Consider the following 22237-nt stretch of genomic DNA (forward strand, 5'->3'; position numbering starts at 1 on the left):
ATGAGTTTTACTGTACAGCGTGTCTGGGCGTTTAAAAAAAAAAGATCGCTTAGAAAAAGGCTTGCTGGATTGTACAATAAAGCTAAGGGAACGAAGATTTGACCATTTAGCTGTTATACAGAATTTTACTAAATGGCCAAGACAGACATACATTGTTTCGCAACACCGATTGTGAAGATATTATCACTTCGTTCAACTGAAATGGTATGTCCTTAATTACCGTTGAAATACAAGCGAGGATTAGTAAACGTCTAATAAATCTTCGAATGCGCAGGTGGAGGGAACGTTGTTGCAAATTTTCGGCGAAATGGTATAAAGGTTTGTAAACAATATTCGTACGATAATCTAGAGATGGTTTAGTCAAAAAGTCATGTATTTACAGTGCCGTATAACCTGGAGATAAATTTAGACAGAGGTACTAATGGAAATTCCTGGAGAAGAGGAGGTTATGTCAACTCGTGATCCTAGTTGAGTCATTCGGCAATAGCCCCAAGTTTGAGGATTTAAAGATAGCGCAGTTCGCACCCCGAGATGAGAATGAACTGATAAAAAGCTTCCCGACTCGACCTGTGTTCTCTGATAACAGGGAGTTTATATTCGGCGCATTCACGAAGTACGCGCAAGGTGGTATAAACAGAATAAACATTAAACATTGATCTCACCGACCTGGAGAAAAGTGTATTATGTATTACATATATATTTCTATATAAGAATTATATCCCTAAGGGGATTTCAAATGTTTGCAGGTCGATAAAGCAGATCCCTGATGTCGCGTCGTGTATCGACAAGGAGTGAATTATCGGCGAGAAAGTTCGTCGACATCGAGTCATAAAACTCGAATCTAATCAACCGAGACGATATTATTTATGGAGTGTTGTTGTTGACGAGTTTACTCGTTTTCAATTTTTACACGATTTTGGCACTAAATCCTTGGTAATTTATTCCTCCTTATTTACGATATATCTCTAATTGAGTTTAATTTCCAGGCCCAGTTGTCAGAAACCCCAACTTTGATATTCCAGGAGAAGATGTCTCAGGGTATATTTGACGATGTAACGAGTGTCTGGATATCGAGGCTTTAGCATCTCGTTAAAGTAAAACTGATCTCCTGGTGTCAATTGGTGTCAAAAACGCGACTCTGTAGACGTGCCTTGCGAATTCCGATGGAGGAACATCACTCTGCGAGTCGTCTCAATAAACGATGTCAGCTGAGAAGATCTGCAGATTATTGGCTGTGTAACTTATTATTTAAGATAGTGATCTTTTAAATCAGTGTATGCTACACAAGCTGGACGATTTCTCCGGTTTGTAAATTCAAGATGGCGGCGCCGTAGGAAGTTCTCGTTTCGGACTTTGGCAACGTGAGATCGTTTACGTATTTAATGTCTTCGAGGTGCTCTTTCAATCAATTTTATTATTACAGTCGATCAAGTATTTATTCGACATAAGGGTTTCCTATTTTCTAAAAAGTGATTCTTTCCCTCAGTGCTACACAAAGGGGACGACTTTTCCAGTTTGTAAATTCAAGATGGCGGCGCCGTAGGAAGTTCTCGTTTCGGACATCGTCATACGTGAGGCCGTCCACGTATCTCAGGTGCACTCGAGTAGCCAGGGGCCTGTACCTCGCAATTATGGGAAAAAAAAAAAAAGGTAAAAAGCATCTCGCAATTCCGTGCCTTGCGTCACGACATGCGTCCACTTATGTCGAGTGCAAACCACTTTTTAAGGAATCGGGGAAAATAATCAAGGACATCATGGGTCGAAGAATAACCGTCGACTAATTACTTGATGCAGCATGCATTTAATGAATTGAACGGACCGAAAATTTCAACATTTTCCCAACCTGAACTCGTGGGAAATAATTCACTCAAGTGAGTGCTTTTTCTTGAAAGATCCGTGAGATTACAAAATCCCGCGGTTTTATTCGCCTTGACAGTAATTCTTGTATGTACTGCTTACGAAAGAAATAACAATCCGCTCATGGACTAGGGAATCGATTGTCGCATGTCGATATTAGACCTCCATTGGGAACACAATCACCCGAAGATTGTTGCCTTCTGTTGCGCAATGTTGCATTCCACGATTATTTCGAATAAAGGGAAAATATTAAGAGTAAGCTAGAAAGATAAGAAATAAAATATGATGTGTTACTTCGATAATAAGTTAAGTTATCGAAAACGTCAAAATGTCAAGAAATAAATATTAAGTTAAATTGGACATGTCTCATATCTAGTAAAAAATATGCAATCGATCTCGTCTAAGGTCAAATATTGTTATGAGAGTGCCTGCGGTTATGGAATTAGCCTTGCAAATCGATTTTCCGGCATTAGAAATGATAAGTGGAATAATTAGTGGAACACATTGACCGTGTAAATAGACTTTGAGGTGTACTTGGTCAAGGTACAAGAATAAAGTAATCAGGGGGCGTAGCTCAGATGGTAGAGCGCTCGCTTAGCATGCGAGAGGTACCGGGATCGATACCCGGCGCCTCCAAATTATTTTTTTGTTATTGCTTTTTTTTAATAACCGAGATCTGTACATCACTGTACAGAAGGAAGTTCTGCTATCTCCTCGTTCCCGAGGTAGATAGTAGGAGCGTCCCTGAAATGCCAATACCGACTGCATTTGCATATCCACCGTCTCACCAGTATGGTCGATTTTTCCTCAAGTGCGGAAGTGGAGGGAAGCTTCGCATTTCCGAGCCAATGTCGTTTCCGCAGGCTGGCGGCATTCACGTTTTACAGCCGCTTAAATGTCACTAAAAATGCGGAGAAAAAGTGCAATTGCACTTAAACACAGAAGACACGTTATGAAATAGGCTATGCATAATCATAGATTACTATAATATCTAAAAATGTGTCTAAACATATGTATCTATTTGTATCGGTTAATTGATCCTTTTTTTCTTCAGGTGGTAGCAATTTTGTCCAAAAGGCAAGATCAGTGGCAATGGAAGTAACGCGTGCATGGGTGGAGGGAAGGAAAGCCGTTTTCACCCAACGAAGTCAAAAGCCGTTAACGAGTCCTCCAGGGGTGAAAGTAATTGAAGTTAATTGAAGTAGTAAATCGCCCCCAACCTCGGGCCTTTGACCAGCTCCGAATTAGTCTAGCAAGAGGAGCCTTGAAATACAGACATTACGCCTAGCTTTGATGTAAAACATCCCCTGGTGATCCCAATCCACTATCACCGACACGAAGACGAGACGAGATAAAAGAAAAAAGAAATGCCGCGTCCCAAAACCACCCAAGATGGCGTCCACTTTTCGGCCTCTAACACTGAGGCATGAAAATAAATGAAAATAAATGAAAATAAATTTAATGCGCGACTTTGTTCAATTTGAAAAGAAATTAAATTTCTCCGCAACGCGAGCCTTTTTATTTTCTAACATGCCGTGTCCGAAAGGGTTAAGCAGGACCGTCAGCTTCTAATCCAGGATTTCTACGGTCTCGGTGACGTCGGTACCAGAAACTTTGCCGAGGAGAAGTGAAACAGCCGAAAGGTCTGCCAGTTGAGAGAACACCCGGACAGCCAGCTTTCATCCGCTGAAAGGATTAGGAAGCACGGGAAGTGAGCAACGTCACGAAGAGGCGCATCGATATATAAGGGGCTGATCGAAGTCCCTGGAGGCCAGTTCCCAGACCCGGACCACCGGCGAAGAGCACCCAGGGAACCATGGTGGTCAACTTCAAGGTCTTCAAGAAGTGCTCGCCCAACGGCAAGATCGCCGTCTACCTGGGCAAGAGAGACTTCATCGACTACCTGTCGGGGGTGGAGCCGGTGGACGGAGTCATCCTCCTGGACCAGGACTACGTGAACAGCGAGCGGAAGATATGGGGCCAGCTGGTCTGCAGCTTCCGCTACGGCCGAGAGGAAGACGAGGTGATGGGCCTGAATTTCCAGAAGGACCTCTACCTGGTCTCGGAGCAGGTCTTCCCGGTGCAGAAGCGGGAGGCCACCCTGACCAAGCTGCAGGAACGACTCCTGAGGAAGCTGGGACCGAACGCGGTGCCCTTTACCTTCCAGTTCCCACTTAGCTCGCCATCCAGCGTCACCCTGCAACCAGGTCCTGACGAGACTGGGGAACCCTGTGGGGTGAGCTACTACATCAAGGTCTTCAGCGGGGAGAACGACGGAGATGCCACCCACCGTCGCAGCACCGTCTCCCTGGGCATCAGGAAGATCCAGTACGCGCCTACGAAACAGGGTCGTCAGCCTTGCACGGTCGTCCGGAAGGACTTCCTGCTCAGTCCTGGTGAACTGGAGCTGGAAGTCACCCTGGACAAGCAGTTGTACCACCATGGGGAGAGGATCGCCGTCAACATATCCGTCAGGAACAACAGCAACAAGCTCGTGAAGAAGATCAAGGCGCTGGTCCAGCAGGGCATAGACGTCGTCATCTTCCAGAATGGCCAGTTCAGGACGGTCATCGACGCCGTCGAGACCCAGGATGGGTGCCCCATCAGTCCGGGCTCCAACCTGCAGAAGGTATTGTATCTTAAGCCCGACCTGGAGAACAACAGGAACAGAAGGGGAATCGCTATGGATGGACGTATGAAGAGGGAAGAGTCGGCTTTGGCGTCCAGCACCCTCCTGACCTCGGCCGACGTCAGGGACTCCTTCGGCATCGTCGTCTCCTACGCCGTCAAGGTATCTCTACCCTCTTCTTGAATTTTCGCCTCGCCATCCGATTTTTGGCCTCATTGTCTGTACATGCTCTACATATAAAAAATCAAAAAAATAAAATAATCAGCACAGAATATTTTCTTCATATTTTTTTCTTATAATCCTCGTTAAATATCTCACTGAAATGAAATTGAAGTGAAATTTTAGCCTTAACTAGAATGTGTATCTATGTCGACCTAGGTGAAGTTGTACCTGGGCGCTCTTGGAGGGGAACTGGCCGCGGAGCTGCCGTTCATCCTGATGCATCAGAAGCCCTCGGAGAGGGTCAAGTTGGCACCAGCTGGAGAGAAAACTGAAGAACCCACCAAGGAGGAACTCCAGATGGAAGTCGTCGACCCAGCGAGCAGTTAATCTGGAAACTCGGCTTGCTGGACGATGGTCGGTCCTCTTCTTCCTGGAGAACCAAAGATGGCGGTAAAGATGCGATTGCGATGAGCGACAGCTCGTTCTTTTTTGTGTTTTTTTTTTTCATCATCTTGGATCATCATCGCGAAAGATGAAGGGAAGCCAAGCTTTACTCGAAGATGAATAAAGCCAGCAGTTAATTAGGAAACTCGACTTGTCGGACGATGGTCCTCTTCTTGGAGAACAAAAAATGGCGGTACCGATGCGATTGCGATGAGCGACGGCTCGTTTTTTATTTTTTTTTTGTCATCTTGGATCATCATTGCAAACGATGAAGGGAAGCCAAGCTTTGCTTGAAGATGAATAAAGCCAGCAGTTAATTAGGAAACTCGACTTGCTGGACGATGGTCCTCTTCTTCTTGGAGAACCAAAAATGGCGGTACCAATTTGATTGCGATGAGCGACGGCTCGTTTTTTTAATTTTTTTTTGTCATCATGGATCATCATTGCAAACGATGAAGGGACGCCAAGCTTTACTTAAAGATGAATAAAGCCAGCAATTAATTAAGAAACTCGGTTTGCTGACGATGGTCCTCTTCTTCTTGGAGAACCAAAAATGGCGGTACCGATGCGATTGCGATGAGCGACGGCTCGTTTTTTTTGTTTCTTTTTTTTTAATCATTTTTGACCATCATTGCGAACGATGAAGAGACGCCAAGCTTTACTCGAAGACGAATAAAGGTGGCGACATTTATCGATTTGCGTGGTCTTGTCGATGGGAAGTCAAAAAATGGGGTTTAAGACGTGGACCGATATGCAAATTAATTCTTGGGCTCGAAAAGAGTCGACCTTCGGATCTCTGATCCTTGTAATCTCGTTCGTACGATTCGATTTGATAAGTGATTAGCTTTTACGTGCGTTTTGTCATGATGACCGCACGTAGCGATAGAACGATTGACTTGTATATACGGAATGTGAGTTTCAAATAGGCCTCTGATGGAATGATTATTTATAAACGTCATAATTGCGGAACAAGAACAATTAATCGGATGACTGATAAGAGACAAATCCAAGGTGTATCGTGAAACAATCACCTTATCGTGGACGATTCCAATGTATCGCTTGTTTATACGAAGCTAGTGTTATTGTTATGTTTATTTAATAGTTTTTATGACATCTTTACGTCTATGTTGCAATAGTCATTTTTCTTCACGGTAATGAAACTTCTGTAATGAGTTAACAATAGTTTCGGTTAAATGTGTTACGTTACTTTAACTGTCTGCGGCTTTATTTAAATAAAAGCATTAACGAGAGCAGGCCCTTTTTCAATCCCATGTAATTACAGCGATTTTCAGTACTTATTGGTAAAGATAACCGACGGATATATTGTTAATGTTTGTCAATTTGAAGTGCCGAAATTCGGCGCCGTTCGACCATGAGTTGTTTAATAGAATTTTACCAGCACTCGGTATATTACCGTGTATAGACTTTAATCCATTAAAAATAACGTTTAACATCAGTCGGTATGGTCAATTTGAAAATCGTGGGACAACTGTAATCGGTATTACAGATTAGCAAAGAGACCTGAGGCTTTATCATCGATCCATAGTCCTTACATTCGAAGGACGTGTAGCATCGGTAGGTACAGTAGATTTCTCCATTATGAACAAATGATACCTCTTCGAAAGTCCGTATTTCAAACGTGAAATTATCAGGGGGTTGACGTTTTACCAGAAGAACTTAAGCACGGGATAATTATTTTTTTTCAATTTTTCCAGACCACTGCAAGACATTGGTTCTTCATAACAATTTAGGTTAACTTCGGAGCATTCATTTACAAATGATTTTTCTTACGGCTTAATCGAAACTTCTCTCTTAATCTCGATAAGATAAACCTATCTGTCCGATAAGGACTCCTAAAAGCGTTTCTAAGGACAGGTTCCAACATTTAACGCTTAACGTTAAATTTATGCCAAACTAGAGATTAAACTAGACAAATGAAAAATGTTCATCCCACGGCATTAAGAATCCACATAACGAATTCCGTATATCTTGACAGTGTACCTTGACAATGTAAATGATCGGAGGATTTTTTTCTAAATTTTTTTCTTCTTCTCCTTGAGTCGACCAACTTTTTCCTTTAGTAATTGGAATTGATCGCCTGACCTCTGCCGCCAATCGAAAAAAAGCGAAATGATATTGCGGTCTTGCTCCGATGTACTACTCGATTTATCGTACCGACTGTCACGTGGTCGTGACGTAAGTCATGCAGTATCGAGGCCTAGGTCTCCTTTCGAGCAGTTTTTCCAACAGCAGTGCGAGACGATACGTGGCAATAGGAGCGATCGTAGACAGTTTAAGGACTCCTGTTCGAATATTCCGGTAAGATTCCTCAAAATCTATCCTAATAACCTCGAGAAGTGACAATGATTAAACGTACCCTCGCGAGGAAGGTGATAAGTAACTCGGGAAGCAGCAATAAAGGAACTCCCGGCGCCATTGTTGGGCGCCGTCAGTGTGACAACCGGTGCCGCATCATCGCTATCATCGGATGACAATAATTTCCTAACGAATCGGTGGATTTTTCATTTTCAATACGACGATTCATATTTCATTGAGAATTTGGATATTAATTCTCTTCTAAGGGCGTTAAACGACTCCTCGTAAAATGGGAAATTAATATACAGCGGAGATTTCAATGCCATTGCCGTGACGATGCATCGATGAAAATGTTCATTTTTCTTTCTTTTTTAATTTTTAAAAAGAACGTTTGCTAGTTTGCAACATCTGCTAGAACGTTTATGCCAAGTTTCGTCGAAATCCCTCCCCTGCTCAAACGAAAATGAATATAAAAATGGAATTTTCGCCAAACCTTGGGGGGGTTGTTTCCACCCTTAAATGTGGACGATGCAGATAAAAAAAAAAACACGTGTCTCTTAGATTTTTGTGTTCTTCAACATATATGAAAATCAGTAAGATCGGCGGCGGACACTTGGGTATGTATCCAGTACTGTAAGAAAATTGCTCCATTGCGAAGATGGTACCGCCATTGAAATATATTTCCCAGTCCTTCGGCATAATAAAATTTATGATATGAAATTTGTATCGTAATAAAATTTATGATATGAAATTTGTATCGGAAAAATTGCCGTGGCAGGGAAAGGGTTAATGGGGAACTTTTCCCCGGAATCTGGAGGTATTCGAGGAAGCAGCGATTCCCGCCAATTGACGCACTTGTTCCGAACAAGTTGAACGGAAACACGTTTCCGCATAGCTACGCGTGCGATTTCCGCGGCCTGGGTAGAAAATTCCCCATGGTAAATTCGACATTCCGCGACGCGTTATTTCCCTCGCATTGAAAGCCCCGGGAAAAATGCGAAATGACAGCGGGGCCGAACCGCGCAAGTAAATTGGTTGTACGAAAGGCGGCTGCCTAAGGAACGTTGACATATAGCGCCGACGTGACGGGGTTAACAAGTACTACTCGGAGGGTACCGCGGAATTTCGCATTACCCTGAGCCTGCTTTTTCTTCCTCCTCCTTTTTCTTCTCTCCTCTACGTACCGATTCCGACTGGGGTGTAGTATCTCCATATCGCGGGGCCATCTTCGAGGACCTCCCCGAAGGGTGCCCTCTTGCCAGGAATTCTAAAGGTGGAGTGAAACACGTCGAGGAACTTGATCGACGTCGGTAAAGAAGAATATTCTAAATACTTACATTTACGACGTTGGTTTTCATATCGACAGCTCTGTCGAATTATATTGGGTATTGTACCAAATGGCATGCAATAATTGTAAAGAAATTCAAGTTAAACTCTGGAAATCCTTTGGATTCGTGATTTCTGCGGCCCTAGTTCACTGCAAGGGACCCCCTGCGCCATCTGTGATTTTTCAGGTTAATTAATGTTTCACTCCGAGACCTCGTATTCCCATGGTTTTGGCATAGAAGCGCGTAAGACACTTTTTTTGACTTTGACTCGTTCAAATGGGAGTTTATTAATTACCAGGGTGTTCTAAATTGTCCTCGAACATTTCTGAAATTTAAGTATAAACAAGATAAGTGTGTAAAAATTCATGTTAATTTACCTGGATTTTTGTCGGTGGAGAGTATGCAAATGGCAAGGTCGCTTTACAATTTTTCAGGTTTCAAAGGGCCGATGTCTCGTAGAGCTCCAATTTGCGCATAAGTGATCAACTGGTGTTCATCTCCGGGGATAATTCAAACTATGGAGATTCGAGAGCTGCCACCGGCTCTTAAAAAACTCGCAGAACGAGAACTTAACGAGGACGAGAAACAACTCGAGAAGGACGTCCATTACGTCACGGAATGGCTGGGAAAACAGCCGCATATATGCGCAAGAATCGATCAACAATGGCTGGTAGGCTTTCTTAGGGGCTGCAAGCACAGTTTGGAGAGGACGAAGGAAAAACTGGAGACTTATCACACAATCAGGACCCATCTTCCGGAGATGTTCACGGGAAGAGATCCCGCCGATCCCAAGATCCAAGAAATCCTTGACCTAGGGTACGCATATAGATCAGTACAAACTCATTGTTTAGAAGAATATATCGAATTTTACAATAGACTTCGAGATGTTCAGGACATGTTCGGGATTCTGGATGTAAGTTCAGTAACTTGATCGACGTCGGTAAAAAAGGGCTTCCTAAAAATAATTGTTTGTCGAAAATCCAAATTTTCAAAATGTCAGAACAATTTTTACATGATCACTAGTCATGTGTCAAAGTTTCGGACAGTTTGGTCCAATACCTTTAAAAAGAAGTGTTCTATTAAAATCGAATGGTTTGAGGGGGTTTTCACTTCACCTTAATAGATAGAGTGACTCTTGAATGGTATATCGGAACATTGGAGAGGATCATCCATTTATGCATAATTACATATCTATCCAGTTGCAAAAAATCTCTTGCAAAACATCCTCACTTATTTCTTTGTTTTTGCTGTTGACAATATTTTTCTTGTTGACTAACCAGGTCGTACTTGCCCCTGCCAACGACGGAGACTCCAGAAAGCCCTAGGATAGTTCTAGTGAGAGGAGCCATTTTTGACCCTAGCAAATACACCTTTCTAGAAATGGCACGGGTCTATTTCATGATAATGGACCTCCTCGTGCTCGGAGACGACAGGTCAGTTGATTACAATATATATTTGACAATATATATTTTCATTAGCAGTTTAAATGATATTGTTTGGCAAGTTACTTTTTTTTTTTTTTAATGATGAAGGATACAAAATGATCGAATGTGGCGTTCAAAGAGAAAATTATACTTTTGATGAACAAATGTATAATTGATATAAATGGTAACATATGTATAATTGATAAATAATAATTTTTCTTTCATTGTCATGAAAGGCTAGGGGTTGCCGGACAGGATACGTTATTGGATCTGACCGGAAGTACTCTCGAGCACACTTCCCTCTATACCCCGGCCATTGTTAAGAAGGTGCTCACCTGTTTTCAGGTAAATTAGTTAAAAGATTTTCAGGAATTAGTATAAGGAGACGTAATTTCCGTTTTTCGTCCAGCTGAGAATGGGTTGTACGATGCAATTATTAATTTTTAGGATGCTTATCCAATCAGATCAAAGACTATGCACTACATTAATACTCCGGTAACCTTCGACATGATTTACAGCATTTTCAAGATGTTCATGAAGGAGAAGCTGAAGAAAAGGGTAGGATATCTGTTATATTAATAATAAATTAATACTAAAATATTTAAATGGCTGAAATCTCGTTACCAATGTGATATCACTTTTTCAGGTAATGATTCACGCTGATATGGAGTCATTGTTTAAATATTTACCGAGGAAGGTATTGCCTTCTGATTACGGCGGCGAGGGGCCATCCATCGCGACCTTAACTGGTAAATAAAACACTAGGGCGTAATACCTAAATTATTAAAAATGGTGTTAATGATAAGAGTAAATTTAATTTCGAGATATTCCGTTTCAGCCGAGTGGAAGCAGAAAGTGATCGACAATCGCGAATGGTTTTTGGAAGATGAGAAATATCGAGTGGATGAATCCAAAAGGCAAGGGAAATCAGTCTCCGGGTTCGATTTGTTCGGAGTCGACGGTAGCTTTAAACAATTGAACATCGATTGATCGATTGCCAAGGAAAATCCAAATCTCAAATGGGTGCTATCAGGAAATAATATCACATTACCGATTTATATGGTTTTTTATACTTCCGTCCTGAGATTAATCATTTCGGTTTCATCGATAAATCCTTTCACATTGTCAACTTACGTACGAAAAGGTAATAAATAAATTAACAAGCAATAATTCAAGCTAAGTAGGAAGTTCGATATCAATGGTGACCCCTTATTGATTTATCGCGAATGTGGAGACTGACCCTCATTGAATTTAATTTTTTGACGTCACTTTCACATCCCTTTAATTATTACTTGGTTATTTTAAAACGATATTTAAGCGAGCCATTTTCGAGCTCGGGTAAAGTTTCGTTTCCTTAGGGTCGCTTTTGAAAATGTCCCCTCGTCGACGTGTACTCTTGAGTCGCGCAAAACAGAGCTAATTTACGGAGGTACTCACCCCCTGGGGTAGCTACCCCGCCCGGGGGTGAGTTCCGGTGGGGTGGATCGAGCGTAGGTGAGACTCGTCTTCGGTAAGACATTATTAAGGACGTGCTCGGAATAGCTGCTTGAGTAATTACATTATCAGCCTACAGACAAGCCGAGACTCGAGATAGACTATTTTCTCCCGTCTCGGTCCTGTTCACCGCAGAGGGACTACACAGCGATCATCCGCACCACGTAATAATCCAACATGGCTGCCTTCGTGCCCATTTTCGATGTTTTACGCATCTTGAAGGTTTATCATCGAAATGTAGAGTTTCAGGACGTAGCTCGAACAGTTATATGATACACGATAAAATATAGAAAATACACGATACACGATAAAATATAGAAAATACTTTCATTAACGATTGCAAGATAATGCTGATACGTGTTTTTAGAGCAAAAGTTTAGTTGCAGCTAACCGTCACAGATGGCGACGTTGGTCCTAAACGGTCGTTAGAATAATTAATTCACGGGATTTCAATAATTTTACATCGTGCTCTTCGTAATAATCCAACATGGCTGCCTTCGTGCCCATTTTCGATGTTTTACGAATCTTGAAGGTTTACCATCGAAATGTAGAGTTTCAGGACGTAGCTCGAACAGTTAATAATACACGATAAAATATAGAAAATATTTTCACTAACGATTGCAAGATAATGCTGACACGTGTTTTTAGAGCAAAAGTTTAGTTGCAGCTAACCGTCACAGATGGCGACGTTGGTCCTAAACGGTCGTTAGAATTTCTCGGATTAAATTTCTCAGCGCCTTTCATGTGATCTTAAGGTATTCTTAGGAAATAAGAAAATGCCGGCGACACGTCCTAGTCGGGCGTCCCGGGATCATACATACGCCAGGAGGTCGGAGGATACGAGCGGACGAAACTGCTTCATTGGTAAGTCATGAGGCCGGCAAGTCAGCCAGGGAGCCAACTGTGGCGGAATAAAAGCGTAACTGGATGGTTAAGGTTGGTACGGACTCGCGGCCCGTCGGACGTTATAGTCCCTGAGAGAAATCAAACGGAACGGAACGGCGAGGGTTCTTAACTTAACCTAGACCGACGCGCCACCTGAGAAGCGCAAGAGGGACTTCCTCTAAAGAGGGACGGCTTTAATAATTTAATCGGCACTTTTACGTCGCCGAGGCCGCGACGCCCATTCCGCACACGTACCTCGGACTGCGATCGCGAATTACGACTTTGGGATTTCAATTATGCAGCCCCCGGAATTACTGGACGAGTTTATATGACTGTTAAAACTCGGCGCCTAGTAACTTTGCCTTTTTACAGCCCCTGGTAATGAGAAACATCGCCGAAGCCCGCTGGGACGTCGGGGAATAATCCAAGATGGCGGCAGCCTTGAACTTGAGGTCAGGTGTCGGAGGTATTACGCGAATCGTTGTATTTAAGGTGATACGAATGAGTCATTCTATATATTAAACGTTACATATGAAACGTTAAAATATGTACAATGAATTTTATTAAAGGATCATTCTATGTATGAAACGTTAAAATATTTATAAAACTCTTCTCCAAACTGGGTGCACCGAATCATTTGAAACTTTGTCAGGAAATTATGGAGGCCCTAAGGACAAAACGCGATGGTGGTGAAATGTAATTTTTCAAAGAAATTTCTTTTAATTTATCCTAGACTGGACCGAAAATCACATTCTTTTTTTTATGTGAAAAATGAAATTTCGCGAGCATCGCGTCCTTCCGGGAAGATTTCTCCAAACGGGTGGAAGGGAAACGTCCGAAGAGCTTGCAGAAACTGGCCTGGTTGACCAGTCGGGCGAGATGGACTTCGTCTGGGGTCTAGACGAGCTTTAACGTGGATTTAGTGCGCTCTTTTGCCACGTTCGGCGCCGCCACGAAAGACGCCAGACGCGTCGTTAAGGACGCCATCTTTCTTCCGGCCAATTATGACTGTCTTGAAAGCGACCTTGCATAGATTCCAGAAGCGCCCTTTTGGAAAATTCAAATCCTGACTGCAATCTATATATACAGGGTGTATATATTATATATACACAAAATCCAAATATCATTAACCCCCTGACTTATCATCGTCCAGCCCAAACCGCTGGGTATAGAAATGTGAAATTTTGAGGTTATGTTCCTTTCGTAGCATAAGGATTGTTTGTCTTGCGAGGGCATTTACACCGAGTATTTACTCTACACGTTAAAAAAAGTGGAATTAAGTAAATGAAGGAATAAATCGAGGGGACTAACGAGGTAATCACGTGGTCGCCATTACCCAAAATGTCGGGAAATTAGCGACTCCTGGGGGCGCTGCAGGCCTCGAAACTTGCTCCGGCAGTCCGTGGTTTAGTAATCAGGTGGCGGAAGGTAAGTTAGCGCATCGATTCATCGATTAATCGATTATTTCGCCCACGAGTGTCCTACTTCCGCGGCGGCTTTGGTTCGAGCTTTCGGGAAAATCTAAGCCGCCGCAATGAGCGCGCAAACATTATTCCACGCGTGTCCTTGCGATAAATAAATTCAGTTACGAGTTTCCTTTTTCAGGCCGGCTTCGCTCGTGGAAACTTGGCGGGCCTCTGCCGGAGACCTGATAAAGTTTCGATGACGTCATCCGCGAACTTCCCCTATTCTCCGCGCGGCAGCGCTTCGAGCCTTCCCCCACTCCTCGGCCGTCTTATATTCCCAACCGTGCTATAATTATAAAATTTATTTACTATTAATTTAGTCCCGTGTCCTATACATTTTCACAACGATAACAATACGGGAATTGTACCATTATTTCAGGAGAATGTGAAACCGGAAGTCTTAGTTCCTACCGATGGATATAGGTTTATTTGTAAAGACATTTACATTCGTCCAGTTGGGTAATGGAATATAAACTCCTCGACATTAATATTCCGCTGAGTATTATTAATTGCTCAATGTGTAATTCCCTATTTCCTTTCGTTAATTAAACAAAATTTGGGTTGAAATATTTTAATATCCGAGGCTTTTAAATAGTAGGATTATTTTTTCCCCAGTACCGGATCGTACTATTATTTTAATCCGACCGTGGTATAATAATCAGAACTGAATTTGGCATCTGTCTCTCTCTCACCTCCCTTCGTCGCCTCGCCTCGTCTCTCTCCTTTCTCAACGGTCGCGCTGACACATTAGCTAACGGCCGCGAGCGGCATTTGCATGCGGCGGCCATTCCGCGCACGTCCGCCCGCCCGCCGCCATCTTGCGTCACTTTACTTTGATCTCACGGAGACTAATTTCGAGGTTAAGTCCTACACCCGCCGCGCGGGAAAATGTGAATTTCCGCCCGGGAATTCTCCAGCCCCCCCCTACCTCGGAAAAGACCGGAATAACTTCCAGAGGAGCTTCCTCCTTGCCTTACCGTGGAATTTGTCCTTCGACCGACCGCCACACTACCCTAGGACCCGATTCACAAGTTCATTCCAATTCCCTACCGCGTAGGAATAGATTCGCACGAAAAATCTTCCGTTATTTCGAGTGTAAGTCGTTAGAATTTAAGACGGCTACCAGTGGCGCCATCGAGCGGCGGCGCAGGAAAAGAGGCAGTCTCTAGCTGGCCCGCGAGCAGGAAGGTCACCACCAAGAATTTGGGACTTTAATGGGGTATCTCTAATGAAGGTATCTCTCCGATTTCATTTCTTTTATAATATGTTATAGTGGACGAAAATCTAAGCGACACGTGTTTCTTCTTATCTGCCATTAAACACTTTATACCTTACTTCTTTTATCCCGGTTCTTTTATCCGACCAATCACGCGCCATTTTCTCCCGATGACTTTCGAGGACCTTTGATATCGGGCTCGGATAAAGCGGCATTCCGCTGATGCCCCGTAGGGGATTTCATCCTCCGCGTTGGTTCCGCTCGCGGAATCCGTCTGGGCGAGGAAACTCGTAATACATTATTTACCGTCCTCCCGGAATAAGTTTTCGACCTTTCTCTCCCTCTCTCTCTCCCTTTCCGTGCTGCTCCTATCGAGTCATCCCTCTCGCGGGAGTCCCCCATTTGAATAAGTTTTCGATTCTCCCTTTGACGTCGAGCATTCGTCTTCCGCTGTGTCGACATCCTGGTCACGCCGGGACCTCATTTGTCTGGATGCCGGTAATGACGGGTCCTGCCGTTCTTTATTACTTCTCGAGCACCCGGTGCATGGGATCCGGCTATATAGATATAGCCGTATATACAGACATATATATATATACGTATCGCGGGGTAAACGTCCCGGTTATTGACACCTTAAGCAGAATCCGAGAACTCCAAGAGGGCGGAAAACAAGAGTGCGCACCCCAGCCGTCCGAGATATCGACGACACCCACCTATCATCAAAACTGCGCATGAGTAAATCTATATATATATAATAATTATTATTATTAACAAATGTCGCCCATTTGTGTGGTTTCACTTCTGCGATATTCCAACTATAGTAATTGTAAGGAAATAATAGTTTTCCACGTGGGCAGAAAAAGAAGGAAAAATAAGAGAAGAAACGATTAGATCGGGCCCACGCGTAAGGAAATGAGGGGGCACCTTTAAAGAATGATAAATGACGCCGTTGACGATGTGCCGGACGAGATTTCCGTGTGCAAGGCTTGATGCGCCCCACGCTGGGGGAATATTTTATACGGCGTCCCTGGTTTTTCTTTTCCCCGGGAAAACTTCCTTTCTCGGGCGTCGAGAGCGCGCCGGTGGCGCACCCGGGCGGACTGCCGAGCAACCACTTCCCTCCTCCCAGAGGCCGGCTTCCGGCCGTGACCGGACCACCGGCCAAATCCGTCCGACTTTCGAGATTTGCTGGACATAAGGGCGAGACGTGACGGGATCGCGAAATAAAAGAGGATACAATACGAACATTCGTCTTTCCCGGCCACCTCCTCCGGGAGTTTGGCCTCATATTCGCCCGGAAAGTCTCGGGGAAAGGTGTCCCTTTTCCGTGGCTTTCCATTCCGGATTCCGGCCCCGTCTCGGTCGCTTTCATTTTTTATTCAAGGGCTTCGCCTATCGCCAACGAAAATGCTCGACTGTTCTCGAGTACTGGGTATTAGGATGCATCTTCCAGAAGTACCAGATGTACTAGAAGTAACCCCTTTTATTACGTTACCCTGGGTACTACAACCTCTTTTTTTTTCTTCCAGGCTGTCCTTATCAAGGTAAACTGCTCGGATAACGATTTCTCGCCCTATTTAGAGGTTAACTCATTTTTAATATTTTCTCTGCCGGTTCTTTTTCTTAGGGGGGTGAGGGGATACCTCGTTTTTCCTGGGAGATATTAGAATTCTTCCACGTCGGAATTCCGTCAGGGTTTATAATTCGGGGGGTGCGTGCCCGGAGGGGTGCACGCATAACGGGGGTGGTTTTCACCCCCCCCCCGGCGGTTTTCTCGCCTTTTAACACTGGCAAAGTCCATTCCCGCGTTTTTCGCGGCGCGAATTTCGTTAACGTCCCGCTCGGCTTTACGGGGCGAGGCCGCTCTTTTTTTATGTCGCGCCCAGCTAAACTCCGGGGTTATGACAAAAGTTATATTAACTTCTGGGCACGTCCCTTGTAATCCGTTCCCGAGTCGTGTTCACCGACGGGCTCGCAAATCGTCGAAACGCCGACATTCCGCGTTGCGTTCCTCGGTCCCACCCCCGGAAAAATAACGGCTCCGGGAAAAGCGCCGCCACGGGGAAAATTTATGCCCAACTTCCACCCTCCCCCGAATGAAGGCGCAAACGCTACCATAAATGAATTAATTAAGCCGCCCTCCCGGAATCTCCGTTTTCCTCAGATTTCCGATCGAATTCCTCCCTCATCGGAGGAAACTCACCAACCCCCTGCCGCACGCGGAAAAAGAATTCTCCCTCTCGAGAATCTTCATTTTCGATTAGAGACTTTCAAAATGAGTGAAATATCGAAAACACATGAGTAAAAATAAAAATTTGTTGGAAAATGACGTTTAATGATGTACTGTATTTTTAAATGGTTCTTGGTTCTAATCAGGGATGAGTAAAAGAAATGTCTTGGAAAGATGTCTCATGATGTACTGCAGTTTCAATCGAGGAAAAAGTTTCATCAATGTTTTGACATTTCATGTATAGAATGAGCGTTTCGTCTCACCTTAATGTTTCATGAAATGTCAAGGAAGAAATCGCGAAAGACGTCGCCGAGACGTTTACGGGCCATCGGGAAAATATCCCGAAGGAGACCGTAGAAGGCATTACAGGAGGAAATATTCCAGGGGGACATTACGGACGTGGCCGCCGAACCCCCTGGACTGACAAGTTATGCCATTGCATCCCCCATAGAGTACAGGCGGTACATACCGTGCTTAGGGTAGTGCACCCTGGAACGGCGCGGGCCCCGCAAGGAAACATTATGGCAACCCGATATCTAATACTCGCCATCTGCGGGGACTCAAAGACGCCCTAAGTGATACACCTTATTTATTATTATTGCGCACTACCATGGCGGCCATCTTCCTCCCCTTTTCTTGCTCCCTTACGGGGCTCCTGCCGCGTCCCTGGGGAACCGTCTCCCCAGACCAGGAACCCCGATCGGGATCCCCGATACTAATCGAAGCTCCTTCTCACAAAGACCAGATACCAGGAACTCGATTCTCCAGTTCATAGGAATTTTTTTTTCGCATATAAATAATATGCGTAAAAAATTTTGCACTGTTTCGAAATGGCCCCATTTATTAATATTTGGAAGTCGTGCACGAAATTGTAGGAATGTTTTGTTCGTAGGAATTTTTTTTCGCATATAAATAATATGCATAAAAAATTGTACGCTCTTGCGAAGTCGCTCCATTTATTAATATTTGGAAATCGTGCACGAAACTAGGAATGTGTTTCGTTCGTAGGAATTTTTTTTCGCATATAAATAATATACATAAAATATTTTGCACTATTGCGAAGTCGCTCCATTTGTCAACATTTGAAAGTCCTGCACGAGACTAGGATTGTTTCATTAGTAGGAATTTTTTTTTCCCATATGAATAATATGCGTAAAAAATATTGCATCGTTGCGAAGTCGCTCCATTTATTAATATTTGAAAGTCGTGCACGAAACTTTCGATTTCGCACGTTAACGCAGATCGTACGACCTCAGGAATAAGGTCCAGGGAGCCTCTTCCTCAAGTGGTCCCTATTTTCCCCCTGAGTTCCACATTTCCATCGATTCATTTTAACGATAGTTTAATCCAGGGTCTAGATATATATTTTTTTTTCCGGTACCGTGGATCTTCGCGGGTTTCCTGCCAAAGACTTTGGAAGGAGACCAAGGGCCTGCGGAAAGCCGGGGAATATTTAACGTAAAGATTAGTGGAAAGAGCGGGAACGGTCAGACGGTCGGAAAGGGTGGTCGTCAACCTCTCCGGAATCGCTTGCCAAACGCATAAATCAGAGGTTGAAAAGAGTGCGGTGTTTCTTCGTGTTTCACCCGGGGAACTTTATTATTTGCTCCCGATCTCGCCCCCTCGCCCCCGGCCCTCTGACCGACCTCCTCTCTTTCTGCCTCCGCATCTATAGAGAACTTATTGGCGCCGCCGGCAAATTAAATGAACGTGATTTATTCCGCTCCTCGCGAGCTCCGACGTTCCGCTTTAGCTCGGGCCAACCCCTGAGTCTACCCAATCACTTGCAGATCCCTTCCAGTCAAACCTACTTAAACGTTTTGCCTATGAGTACTCCTGCGAGGATCCGAAGAAATTATTTTATTTAGAAATGTCAGCTGATTACGAGCACGTCAAGGTGATAGGAAAGGGTCATTCTATATACGATACATTGCATATGAAACGTTAAAATATTTATTATGAATTTTATGAAAGGGTATTAAACGCACTTAAACATTTCGCCTATGAGTACTCCTGCGAGGATCCGAAGAAATTATTTTATTTAGAAATGTCAGCTAATTACGAGTACGTTAAGGTGATAGGAAAGGGTCATTCTATATACGATATATTGCATATGAAACGTTAAAATATTTATAATGAATTTTATGAAAGGGTCATTCTATATATGAAACGTTCGAATGGTTAAAATACTTGTTTATAGGTATTTCCTAAACTTTTTTTTATTAACAATGAATGAATGATGAATAATGAAATTTCAAGAGTTTCAGGACCTTCCTCATAGTTTCTATATTCACGTTGTAGAGTTTGAAAGGATTCAGTCCCCTCTATTCGTAGAAAAGCGTTCACGAACGATTGAGCTTTCGCATCCCCTTAAGCTTAGGGGCGGTAACTCGCGTTTTTGTATAATTGCGTCCCGGAAGCCATTCCGCGGATTATTGTGGACTCGCCAAGCCCTTCGACGAATTGATCCGATATTTCCTATACCCTCTCGGTGGCGGAATGAATCCGGCAAAAGTGGGGAAATCGGAAAGGATCGCTAGGAGTCGTTCCTTTAAGCTCGGCCAACGCGACGTGTCCCGCCTTCGAAAGTGCACCTAGATATAGAGGCATTAAGGGTTGCGAGAGAACCTAAGGGATTTCTCGGTTGATAGAAGGCTCGTCATAAAGGTGAAAATGCTCGGCAAGGGCGCGGATGAGCCTGACGGATAAGATCTCGTGTCAAATGAGGGTCCATCGAATAAGAATGCAAATGTCCGCCCGGGACGACTCATCGTCGCACCCCCTCTTCGCGTCGGCACCCTCTTCGCCTCCTTCGGGACAATGTCGGGAAGGTCCCTCCACCCTGGTGCTCCCCTAATCACGGAAAAGTATCCGTATCACGCGTTCGACCTGGCACGCGTCTTCAAAGAGGAATTATTCGGGATGGCTGATCCCAGGGGATGATTCGGTAATTAGTTGGGCCATTTCAACGAAGGGGTGGGAATTCCCGCAGGATGACCTCTTCATTTTTTTTTTGACCCAGGCAAGATGACCAAAAGATGACGGATTTTCCGAAGTCATCCTTTGTTTACACTATATAGGCGGAAAGAAGGCGAGGAAAGGAAAATGTCATCGTACCAGAGAAATATCTCGATGTTAGGACATTCTCATAATTTCTCATTTTGCGTGGTAAAAATACATAAGTCGAAAATAAATTAATAAGCGAGTTATATGGGACCAGAAAGATGGAGGTCGTTTTTTACTCATATCCTGGTTCCAGTTTTTCTGGATTGTTAGGACAGGATAAATAGAGTTTACTCCTGGTTTTGATACATAATTATAATTTTTCATACATGAATTATTATTTCTCACTCCGGAAATATGAAGAGAATTGCGACATTTTTAATTAACTCGGATAAATGAACTTCCGAGTCTTCCGGAAGTGCCTTCAAGGGATTCTGCATAATCGGGGAAAAAAGGACGATCATTATCGACGGGAATTACTCCTTTCACCATGAAGGCAGATTCCGATACAATGGGGATTACTTTCACGCGAGGTTTCTCGAAAAAACTGGATTCCCTAGACGGGAAGAGTCAATGGCCGTTCTGGTTGGCTTTCTCCCTAGGCATCTGGGGAATAAAATTGCTCCACGTCTCCTCTGCGAAATTCTTCGCGATCCAGGATCGGGATTACGTATTAATCGCTAATCCAAGTTACGGCATCTCCGTGCGAACTCCCGACGGGACTGAAAAAGGTTGCAACAAATTATTGTTAACCCGAAACCAAACCAGGATCAGAGACCTCGCGGTAATTAATTAATTTCGCCATTAAAATCAGAAATTAATTTTTCCCGCTCACCTGGGGACATTAAATTGATCTCTTTTCCTTTAGTTTGGGGATAATGTCGCAAGGGAAATGGCATCAAAGGTTTCAAAGCAGGAATTAGGATGAAATTATGACAATAATTATATTCATATCCATACCTCCAAGTCCGCACTCCACTTTTGGCTTCGCTTTCCAAATGTTGTTGTGCCAATAAGAGGAAGTCAAAAGTTGCAATTTAGCGACGTGCAACATTTTTGGCCGTGGCTGGAAAATGTTTCTAATGAGTATAGAGTACCCGTGTAAGAATGAACGATGGTAATTACGGTAATGACGGCGAAGTCTTTAATTCCTTCAGAAGTGGCACAATACACTTTAGCTTTTGGACTGCCTCGGAAATGTCTCATCGATGATCGAATCAATGGAATCAACTGTGACGGCTAGACAGACCAGATTTAATCATCCGAGGTGGATATTAACTAAATCTTATACTCGTAATAGTTCCAGCACCGATTTCGTAACGCGTTGCGCAATTGATCGGATTAATTGAAATCGATTACCAGCTATAGCTACAGGTGCGGATTAGCCGAGCTCGAAATTAGAAACAAATTGATCGCTCGAGTCGTAAAGCTTATACGATTCCTCGTTAGATTATTTATGCAATCAACCGTTGCATCGATAAGAGAATTAATGGACGTGATAACGATAACTGCATTGACAATTGACTAGTTAACCTCAACGGTAAAGGTGACTTCACCGCTGAAATTGTACATCTCTACCCCGAGAATCGATCGTTAGAAATTAATTGAAATAATTTTCACACCATTCAAAGCCACTCCGAGAAGGAAAAATGAAAATCGGAATGAATTTGGGTTATTTAAAATTAATATTAAAAATGCGATCCGACTTCAAGGATGCCGAAGAAAAAAAAAAAGAAAATGAAAAAGAGGAAACTATCCGAATGGGAGTTTTTCGGCCTCGAGG

General features: G+C 43.5%; 2 protein-coding genes and 1 non-coding gene across 4 annotated transcripts; all 3 read left to right on the forward strand.

Moving 5' to 3' along the window:
* Positions 1-1727: 1727 nt before the first annotated feature.
* On the forward strand, positions 1728-6461 carry LOC105695633 (phosrestin-2). Its single transcript, XM_012417380.1, has 3 exons — positions 1728-1871; positions 2912-4648; positions 4865-6461. The coding sequence occupies exons 2-3, from the start codon at positions 3674-3676 to the stop codon at positions 5033-5035; spliced, it is 1146 nt and encodes a 381-aa protein (XP_012272803.1). The 5' UTR covers positions 1728-1871; positions 2912-3673; the 3' UTR covers positions 5036-6461.
* On the forward strand, positions 2421-2493 carry Trnaa-agc. Its single transcript has one exon. It is a non-coding gene; the product is annotated as a tRNA-Ala (tRNA).
* Positions 6462-7283: 822 nt separating the features above from the next.
* Positions 7284-11340, forward strand: LOC105696333 (retinol-binding protein pinta). Of its 2 annotated transcripts, XM_012418738.2 has the most exons (7): positions 7284-7411; positions 9171-9552; positions 10017-10169; positions 10397-10505; positions 10608-10718; positions 10807-10909; positions 10999-11150. In XM_012418738.2, exons 2-7 carry the CDS (start codon positions 9254-9256, stop codon positions 11148-11150), a joined length of 927 nt encoding a protein of 308 aa, XP_012274161.1. In that variant the 5' UTR covers positions 7284-7411; positions 9171-9253. The 2 variants fall into 2 exon arrangements, with proteins under 2 accessions (XP_012274161.1, XP_023290810.1); XM_023435042.1 differs by lacking the exon at positions 7284-7411 and having other exon boundaries at positions 9254-9552; positions 10999-11340.
* Positions 11341-22237: the final 10897 nt, after the last annotated feature.

The sequence above is a fragment of the Orussus abietinus genome, unplaced genomic scaffold (genome assembly GCF_000612105.2).
Source record: "Orussus abietinus isolate OABI.00-Male unplaced genomic scaffold, Oabi_2.0 scaffold55, whole genome shotgun sequence".
Classification (NCBI taxonomy): domain Eukaryota; kingdom Metazoa; phylum Arthropoda; class Insecta; order Hymenoptera; family Orussidae; genus Orussus; species Orussus abietinus.